Source organism: Natator depressus, chromosome 1, assembly GCF_965152275.1.
Source record: "Natator depressus isolate rNatDep1 chromosome 1, rNatDep2.hap1, whole genome shotgun sequence".
NCBI lineage: Eukaryota > Metazoa > Chordata > Testudines > Cheloniidae > Natator > Natator depressus.
This window is the reverse complement of record NC_134234.1, coordinates 338,603,441-338,613,642: the sequence shown is the minus strand read 5'-3', so window position 1 is coordinate 338,613,642 and position 10,202 is coordinate 338,603,441. Positions and strand designations below refer to the sequence as shown.

The 10,202-nt window shown below is 43.6% G+C and overlaps 1 protein-coding gene across 3 annotated transcripts in view; it reads right to left on the bottom strand.

Annotated features, from left to right (window-relative positions):
• Nucleotides 1–635: 635 nt before the first annotated feature.
• MKLN1 (muskelin 1) overlaps nt 636–10,202 on the bottom strand; it is a 195,102-nt gene continuing 185,535 nt past the window's right edge. For 2 of the 3 annotated variants that reach the window (XM_074942695.1, XM_074942696.1), the window contains exons 17-18: nt 4,915–4,969; nt 636–2,352 (exon numbers count right to left, since the gene is read on the bottom strand). In XM_074942695.1, coding sequence (XP_074798796.1) covers nt 2,231–2,352; nt 4,915–4,969 — 177 coding nt within the window. In that variant the 3' untranslated portion in view covers nt 636–2,230. The remainder of the gene's footprint in view (nt 2,353–4,914; nt 4,970–10,202) is intronic. The other variant, XM_074942699.1, reaches the window with a different exon arrangement.

Here is a 10,202-nt window from a genome sequence, read left to right as displayed (position 1 = left end):
TCAATTTTATTTAAACAAAAATAAAGTTAAAAGGTAACAAAAAAAACCAAAAAACCCACCAGCTAGAAAAATGAAAATTAGAAAAGTAAATGCTTGGGTAAACTGCTTAGAAAGATTTTTTTGGGAAAAACAAACCAACCCAGCCCAAAAAACAAGAATCACCCGCTTGAAGTTGTGAGCAAGTTTGTTTCTGTGAACAGAATGCATAATCATACTCCCAAGATAAACAGCACACAGCATTGTAAACCTCAGTACTTGAGGACTGAAAAATTTAGTTTAGCTACAGAACAGCAGTGCTATGGCACAGTGCTAATGGAAGCAACAAGATTAACAAAGCCATTATCTAGCAAAGAACCAGAAGGTTACAACATGCAGTAAAAAAAAACCTGTGGCATGGCACTTGTTCATGTCACTGGAGAAATTTTTTTTCTTCTTTTTGGACATTGTTCCTTTGGAACATTTAACTAGATTGTATTTGCTAAACTGTGTATTTCATTGATTTTTTGATTTGCTATCTGTTAACTACATTAACTTACTTGCCAAACAGTAAGTTAGCGGTAACTTAAAAAAAGCAACATCTATAATCCTTTCAAGAAAAAAAAAAGAGTCAAGTCTAATCATTTAGTTTTTAAAGTAAATCCAGCCTCTAATGTACTGTTAATTTCTGGGTGTTTAATAGCTTAATAAGATAAATATTACACATTTTTTCTTCATGATTTCCAATGTACTGATACTGGAAATAAAACAAAATGTGAGGAAGAAGGGGACTAATTGAATGAAAGCACAAGGATACTAGAACTATGAAAAAATATTCTTGACTGTCATTTCTTTTAATTTAAAAACGTCTAATCCATCATCCCTGCACACACAATACTTCCAGTAAATTCAGTGGAAGTTACTCAGACACAGGAAATTCAGGATTCATGTCCTATGGGCTGCTGGCCCTCTAGACATGAATCTCTACAGTCTTTATATAACTTATCAACCAGTTTGAACGGCATGCTTTCCGGCACTGCAGGATTTAAGTATATGCTAACACTAGGCGCATGTGTCCTTCATTATACTTTACGGACACAGTGCAGCTCCAAGCCCTTAGGCCTACATACAAAGAATGTTTTCTGCAAGGGAGAAAATAAAGTCCTCTTTCTGGACGTATGCATTCAACTTATTTTAATAGATCCATCCTTTAAATGAAGGGAGAGGCCTTTGTGCATGGAATAATTCTAAGATGCACTTAAACGAGCTGTGCTACATAGGACAAGACAAAAAACAAGCTGTTGAGAACAATCCTCATTAAATTTCACATTCACACACAAATATACGCACAGAGCCAACATGTACGTAAATGCAGACATTCTGCTTTGGAAAACTGCATCCAGACTGAAGTGCTTTAGAGGTGCAGTGTGTGCATGGGGGATGTGGAAGATCCAATTCTGTAGAACTTTACAAGGACTTGCAAAGTGTGTCATGAAAGCAGCACAGAAGAGGCACAGACATAAAACCATCCCTGAAGAAATGCTTGTACCAGCACCTCCTGCACTCTATTTTCAAAGGTGTCTCTGAGGTTCAAACTTGACTGCCAACTTTAAGGCTTCAGAGAATGGAAGCCAGGCATTTACAGTAGCACCAGCTAAATATTTATGTTCACACTCTATAGCAAATCCAATTACACTCTAGTGTTAGTCAGTTTCTCAGTCTAAGAGGGTGGAAAATTTGAGAGACATCCTCCTTCACACTGTACATTACAATTACAGGACTCAAATCAGTGAAGACACACATTACCTTAACGAACAGCAGTGTCCTGCTGCCAAGTTACACAACTGCTGTGAATAAAGCCAGTAGGGCAAAGCAAATGTCATGATTAGTTACAATAAAGCAAGGGGCATTTTAAAAATAAAAAAAACAAAGTAAAACCATCTTCAGTTTCCAGGAGCCTGAAATATCTTAGCATTTCCCCTAAAAGCAAAAAGGATGACTGCATGATTGATTTCTTTTTATATTTGCTAACTCTTAAGTCAAAATCAGAAAATATATACATGTCAGTTACATTTTATTAGCCTAATTCAACAAGGGGAAAAACCTCAGGTATTCATTATACAAGTATAAAGCCCCTTTCAAAGACCCAGGGGTCACTATATTACTGCACACAGCAGTCAATCAATGCAGTAAAAAATTAAAATACTGAAAATGGATGCTTTTTTCTCCTTTCACATGTCCAGTGATTTTTCTGTCACAGTGTGATGAGGTCTACCAAGTTGCCTTTAGGAGGAGTCATGTTGTCAGGAAAGAAATTTACTAATGTATCAAAGAGCTGAGTTCTTTGCGCATAGGTATGATCAACATCCGAAAATCCTGGGGGAGTGAGAAAGACAGGAAAAAAGTCAAATTTAAAACATGAAACAAATTAAGCAATGAAATATGCTAAGTGTATACATTTGAAAGGAATGCGGAATATCTGCAATTCTCTCGTCATCCCCTTTTCTGAAATGCACATCACTGCACTGGCTGTGACCAAAAGTCTTTCCCAACGTTGCATCACATCAGCATTAACAGTCCAGACTGTTTATTCAGCCCTGCTATCCACTGCCACCAGTCTATCCATTATACATACTCTAAACCAGCCTGGAGTTGGTCTGCCCCACATGCAAGCCAACATCGCTCAAGGGCAATGGATTTATATGTAGGGCCCTACCAAATTCGCGGCCATGAAAAACATGTCACGGACCGTGAAATCTGGTCTTTTGTGTGCTTTTACTCTATACTATACAGTTTTCATGGGGGAGACCAGCATTTCTCAAATTGGGGTTCCTGACCCAAATGAGAGTTACGGTGGGGTCACAAGGTTATTTTAGGGGGGTTGCTATGTTGCCACCCTTACTTCTGTGCTGCCTTCAGAGCTGGGCGGCTAGAGTGGTGGCTGCTGACTGAGGGCCCAACTCTGCAGACAGCAGCACAGAAATAAGGGTGGCAATACCATCCCATGCCATCCTTAATTCTGCACTGCTGCTGGCAGCGGCTCTGCCTTCAGAGCTGGGCTCCTGGCCACCAGCTGCCACTCTCCAGCTCTGAAGGCAGCGCTGCCACCAACACCGCAGAAGTAAGGGTAGCAGTACTGCAACTCCTCCTTCCCCCCACACACAATAACCTTGCGACCCCTCCACAACTCCTTTTTGGGTCAGGATCCCTATAATTATAACACTGAAATTTCAGATTTAAATAGCTGAAATAATGAAATTTACCATTTTTAAAATCCCACGACCGTGAAATTGACCGAAATGGACCATGAATTTGGTAGGGCCCTATTTATATGTACTGGAACTTCCTCTCTAATTTCTATGATTCACACCACTGGTATCCCAAAGGGATCACTTTTCAATCAATTAATTCTTACTACATAAATTCGGACTTGTCAGATTGACTGAAACAAGCGGAATTTTCCTTTAAAAAGATACAGGACACACAAAGAAAGATGCAACATATCCACATTGTTACAATGGAGATATTAATCTTAACAGGACTAATACAAGAAAAATACCTTTGGGTATTACTTTGATCATGTACTGCAAAATATTGGAATACCATGTTACCCAATTAAGAAATAAAGACAGTTTAGATGCTTTTTAAAGTTATGATTTTTTTTTTAACAGCTGAAATATTTTACATGAACAGGGCAAAATCAAAGGGGAAAATAATCTACTAAAATATAATTTAAGTATTCAGTTTCTTTAAAACCATATGTGCGCTTTATGGGAAATCTAACTCTGTGGCTCATACACAGTGAGAATGTTACAGTAGATAATTCCTTGGCACCACTGTGATAGAGGCCAATTTGCCTTGTTACATTAGAACAAAAAAATTAGAAACTCTCAACCTTTGGAGTCAAGGAGTTTTTATTTAAAACTCATCTTAGGAAAATGTAGTATCTGTTGATAATGCTTAAACAAGATCAGCACAACCTCCTCATCCATTAGGACAAACTGTGCAGTCTTTTTTTTCTCCCTACCCTATTAGTTCTTGGGGCTGCAAATTGCCAATTTGGCTAATACCAAAATTATCAGTGCTTACATAGTATGAAACCAGGAACTGCTAGGCAGCACGGAGTTAGAAAAATGAAAGCCAAGTAGTGCCTCTGGCCTTCTCATAGGGCGATCTCCAAAATTATCATTCAAATAACTATGAAAAATATCTTGTTATTGGCTATCAGGGGAAACCAATTATGTTTTGGGATTTCTTGTTTTTGTAAGTTTACAACATTGTCATCTTTATTATCCTTGACATTCTGTCAAAGAGCCAGTTTTGCAAAGAACAAACAACTAAATTGCTCTAGGAACTGCACTGTGTTTTCACAGCAAACAGAAATCTGTAACCATGCTGCTGGATTCCAAAATGATGCAACACAAAGTTCCTTTCTTTTGACCAAGGCTTCTGCTTATTTGGGTAATGGCGCAGCATATGGTGTAACAAGAGCTGCAAAATGATCCACTGAGACGTGAATTTGAGACCACTGATGACTGCTGTTTTCAAAATGGGCTTGGGGCAATAAACACTAATGAATAGAAATGTTCCTTCTCAAATATTTAAAGACGCTTTTGGAAGAAAAGGTGGGCGAGGTAGTATCTTATTATCTGAAGAAGAGCTCTGGGTAAGCTTGAAAGCTAGTCTCTCTCACAAACAAAAGCTGGTCCAATAAAAGATACTATTTCACGCATCTTGTCTCTCTAATATCCTGGGACTAACACAGCTATAACGGTGCATAAAGGCACTTAACCCTTTTACAGTCCGAGTGTGCCAACACGTTTGTGGCCTACACTTCTTTCACCTCAACAGCAGTAGCAGAAATCTTATCACAGTAATACACCTGGCTACGCTTTGTGGTCTTAGCATAATTCATCTCTGGTTCATTATAATACTCACCCAGAGTGGTGAAATCTGAACCAGACTTGAACAGTGCTGAAGCAAGAAGCTGAAACTGTGGAAAAAAAAAACCAAGAACCAAACAAAATTATCCAGATGTCCACGTAAGGCAAACAAAAGCTTCTTAAAACATCAAATTGCATTAAAGGTGGCCTGTGCTGTGTTTACCTAGCACGACGTTCATTCAGATGTATGGTACAGTGGTGGTTGTAAAAGAGGCAGGTAGAGTCATACAGGATTTTGTGACGGCTTTTTTTTTTTTTTTAAACTATAACAGTATAGATTTTACCTGTGTCCATCCCTCCTTTTCCCTTCGTTTTTAAGTGAATTCAGTGTTTAAAATTTAGCATGAATGTCATGAAAGGCAAGAGAGAATCCTAGAGATCAAAGTCCTACTTATCCAAAGAAGAGATACATTGTAAAGGTAATGGAAGCTCCTCCTGAACTACCTCTCCAGACCATTTCTGTCTTGGAATGGCCCCTTCCAGGTATGAGTTATGAGTGTGATATTGTCTCCATGCCCATTCAATCCTTGGTTGCCCAGCTGAGGCAACTAAGGGTGCCAATTAGCACTGAATGAGATAGATGTTTGTGATGGGCAGAAGGATCTCAATTACAACCACCAACTTTTGTTCATAGGCCAAGCAACCTTTAAACGGTTAATAACTTCTGGTCACTACTAACCTGGGCCTGATCATCAGTATCCCAGTGCCAACCCCCATCCATTCAGTTCCATAAGTTTTGCGTTTTTCATTAAAAGATTCTCAGGCTGGGAGCATGAGGCTCAAGAGCAAGAAAGCGATAAATAACTTCAGTGTAGTAATATTCATCCTTCATGTCTGCACCCTTCAGCTATTGGGAGGCAGCTCTGAATAGCAATGCCCCTTCACCATATCACTAGTCACCAATTAGCAGAGCTATACAAACAAAAGCCAGTCAGCTGCGAACCAGCTGAACAGCGAACAGCAGAGAGGCTAACAGAGGGAGTTTGCCTGGGATCTGCCTGAGAGGAGGTACGCTAAGGGCTGCATTAAGGAGGCTGTGTTGGTGAGTATCTGAGTGTCTGTTGTGGGGACAGTTTGACCGTGTGCTTGACTGGTTGTTTGAAAAGTGTGAATTGGGAGTGCTATGTTCCAGGTGAGCCTTGAGTGGGCCTGACTTACAAAAAGCCAGTCAGCTGCGAACCAGCTAAGCAGCGAACAGCAGAGAGGCTAACAGAGGGGGTTTGCCTGGGAGTTCACCTGGGGAGAGCCCACTGAGGCTTACATCTTGCCGGCTTCTCTGAGTAGTGACAATAACTCCTGAAGAAGCTCGTAGAAGGAAGGTAATATGGATGGGGAGTGTTCAGCTGTTGTGACCTGCACTGGATGTGCCATGTTTGTCTTTCTTCCACAGGAGAGAAGCGACTTTGTCTGTACAAAGTGCAAGCTGGTCTCCACATTGGAAGAGAAGGTTCAAGGTCTGGAGCAACAGGTATCGACCCTGCGTTGCATAAGAGAAACTGAAGATTTCCTGGACAGACGTCAGGATATGCTTCTACGGACACAACGTTCTGAAGATTCAGAGCAGGCTGCACTGCGGGGACAGGAGGACGGTGAAGAAATTTGGCAGCATGTGACCTCCAGAAGAAGAAAGGGGAGCATCCGTGTACCAGCAATGCAGATACAGGTAAGAAACAGTTTTCATGTTCTCTTCACAGGTACTAATGCGGAGAGTGGACTAGATGATACATCTGAGGGAAGGGAACAGAAGGAAACTCCGCCGATTGGAAGGCATGAGATGCACTGTCCTAGGGTTGGGGGTTCCACGACCACCACTTCCAAGAGAAGGAGGCGGGTGGTGGTGGTCAGGGACTCTCTCCTCAGGGGGAGTGAGTCATCTATCTGCCACCCCGACTGGGAAAACCGAGAAGTCTGCTGCTTGCCAGGAGTTAGGGATGTGACGGAAAGACTGCAGAGACTCATCAAGCCCTCGGATCGCTACCCCTTCCTGCTTCCCCACGTGGGCACCAATGATACTGCCAAGAACGACCTTGAGCGGATCACTGCAGACTACGTGGCTCTGGGAAGAAGGATAAAGGAGTTTGAGGTGCAAGTGGTCTTCTCATCCATCCTCCCCGTGGAAGGAAAAGGCCTGGGTAGAGATCGTCGAATCAAGGAAGTCAACGAATGGCTACGCAGGTGGTGTCGGAGAGAAGGCTTTGGATTCTTTGACCATGGGATGGTGTTCCAAGAAGGAGGAGTGCTAGGCAGAGATGGGCTCCACCTAACGAAGAGAGGGAAGAGCATCTTCGCAAGCAGGCTGGCTAACCTAGTGAGGAGGGCTTTAAACTATGTTCAACGGGGGAAGGAGACCAAAGCCCTGAGGTAAGTGGGGAAGGGGATACCAGGAGGAAGCACGAGCAGGAGCGCGCGAGAGGGGAGGGCTCCTGCCTCATACTGAGAAAGAGGGACGATCAGCGACTTATCTCAAGTGCCTATATACAAATGCAAGAAGCCTGGGAAACAAGCAGGGAGAACTGGAAGTCCTGGCACAGTCAAGGAATTATGATGTGATTGGAATAACAGAGACTTGGTGGGATAACTCACATGACTGGAGTACTGTCATGGATGGATATAAACTGTTCAGGAAGGACACGCAGGGCAGAAAATGTGAGGGAGTTGCATTGTATGTAAGGGAGCAGCATGACTGCTCAGAGCTCAAGTATGAAACTGCAGAAAAACCTGAGAGTCTCTGGATTAAGTTTAGCAGCGTGAGCAACAAGGGTGATGTCGCGGTGGGAGTCTGCTATAGACCAGACCAGGGGGATGAGGTGGACGAGGCTTTCTGGCAACTCGCAGAAGTTACTAGATCGCAGGCCCTGGTTCTCATGGGAGACTTCAATCATCCTGATATCTGCTGGGAGAGCAATACAGCGGTGCACAGACAATCCAGGAAGGTTTTGGAAAGTGTAGGGGACAATTTCCTGGTGCAAGTGCTGGAGGAACCAACGAGGGGCAGAGCTCTTCTTGACCTGCTGCTCACAAACAGGGAAGAATTAGTAGGGGAAGCAAAAGTGGATGGGAACCTGGGAGGCAGTGACCATGAGATGGTTGAGTTCAGGATCCTGACACAGGGAAGAAAGGAAAGCAGCAGAATACGGACCCTGGACTTCAGAAAAGCAGACTTTGACTCCCTCAGGGAACTGATGGGCAGGATCCCCTGGGAGAACAACATGAGGGGGAAAGGAGTCCAGGAGAGCTGGCTGTATTTTGAAGAATCCTTATTGAGGTTACAGGGACAAACCATCCCGATGTGTAGAAAGAATAGTAAATATGGCAGGCGACCAGCTTGGCTTAACAGTGAAATCCTTGCTGATCTTAAACACAAAAAAGAAGCTTACAAGAAGTGGAAGATTGGACAAATGACCAGGGAAGAGTATAAAAATATTGCTCGGGCATGCAGGAATGAAATCAGGAAGGCCAAATCACACCTGGAGTTGCAGCTAGCAAGAGATGTTAAGAGTAACAAGAAGGGTTTCTTCAAATATGTTAGCAACAAGAAGAAAGTCAAGGAAAGTGTGGGCCCCTTATTGAATGAGGGAGGCAACCTAGTGACAGAGGATGTGGAAAAAGCGAATGTACTCAATGCTTTTTTTGCCTCTGTCTTCACGAACAAGGTCAGCTCCCAGACTACTGCACTGGGCAGCACAGCATGGGGAGGAGGTGACCAGCCCTCCGTGGAGAAAGAAGTGGTTCGGGACTATTTAGAAAAGCTGGACGAGCACAGGTCCATGGGGCTGGATGCACTGCATCCGAGAGAGCTAAAGGAGTTGGCGGATGTGATTGCAGAGCCATTGGCCATTATCTTTGAAAACTCATGGCGATCGGGGGAGGTCCCAGATGACTGGAAAAAGGCTAATGTAGTGCCCATCTTTAAAAAAGGGAAGGACGACGATCCTGGGAACTACAGGCCAGTCAGCTTCACCTCAGTCCCTGGAAAAATCATGGAGCAGGTCCTCAAGGAATCAATGCTGAAGCACTTAGAGGAGAGGAAAGTGATCAGGAACAGTCAGCATGGATTCACCAAGGGCAAGTCATGCCTGACTAATCTATTTGCCTTCTATGATGAGATAACTGGTTCTGTGGATCAAGGGAAAGCAGTGGACGTGTTGTTCCTTGACTTTAGCAAAGCTTTTGACACGGTCTCCCACAGTATTCTTGCCAGCAAGTAGTATGGGCTGGATGAATGGACTATAAGGTGGATAGAAAACTGGCTAGATTGTCGGGCTCAATGGGTAGTGATCAATGGCTCCATGTCTAGTTGGCAGCCGGTATCAAGTGGAGTGCCTCAAGGGTCGGTCCTCGGACTGGTTTTGTTCAATATCTTCATAAATGATCTGGAGGATGGTGTGGATTGCACCCTCAGCAAGTTTGCAGATGACACTCAACTGGGAAGAGAGGTAGATATGCTGGAGGGTAGGGATAGGATTCAGAGGGACCTAGACAAATTAGAGGATTGGGCCAAAAGAAATCTGATGAGGTTCAACAAGGACAAGTGCAGAGTCCTGCACTTAGGACGGAAGAATCCCATGCACCGCTACAGACTAGGGACCGAATGGCTTGGCAGCAGTTCTGCAGAAAAGGACCTAGGGGTTACAATGGACAAGAAGCTGGATATGAGTCAACAGTGTGCTCTTGTTGCCAAGAAGACCAATGGCATTTGGGGATGTATAAGTACGGGCATAGCGAGCAGATCGAGGGACGTGATCGTTCCCCTCTATTCGACATTGGTGAGGCCTCATCTGGAGTACTGTGTCCAGTTTTTGGCCCCACACTATAAGAAGAATGTGGAAAAATTGGAAAGCGTCCAGCGGAGGGCAACAAAAATGATTAGGGGACTGGAACACATGACTTACAAGGAGAGGCTGAGGGAACTGGGATTGTTTAGTCTGCGGAAGAGAAGAATGAGGGGGGATTTGATAGCTGCTTTCAACTACCTGAAAGGGGGGTTCCAAAGAGGATGGATCGAGACTGTTCAGTGGTAGAAGATGACAGGACAAGGAGTAATGGTCTCAAGTTGCAGTGGGGGAGGTTTAGATTGGATATTAGGAAAAACTTTTTCACTTAGAGGGTGGTGAAACACTGGAATGCGTTACCTAGGGAGGTGGTGGAATCTCCTTCCTTAGAAGTTGTTAAGGTCAGGCTTGACAAAGCCCTGGCTGGGATGATTTAGTTGGGGATTGGTCCTGCTTTGAGCAGGGGGTTGGACTAGATGACCTCCTGAGGTCCCTTCCAACCCTGATATTC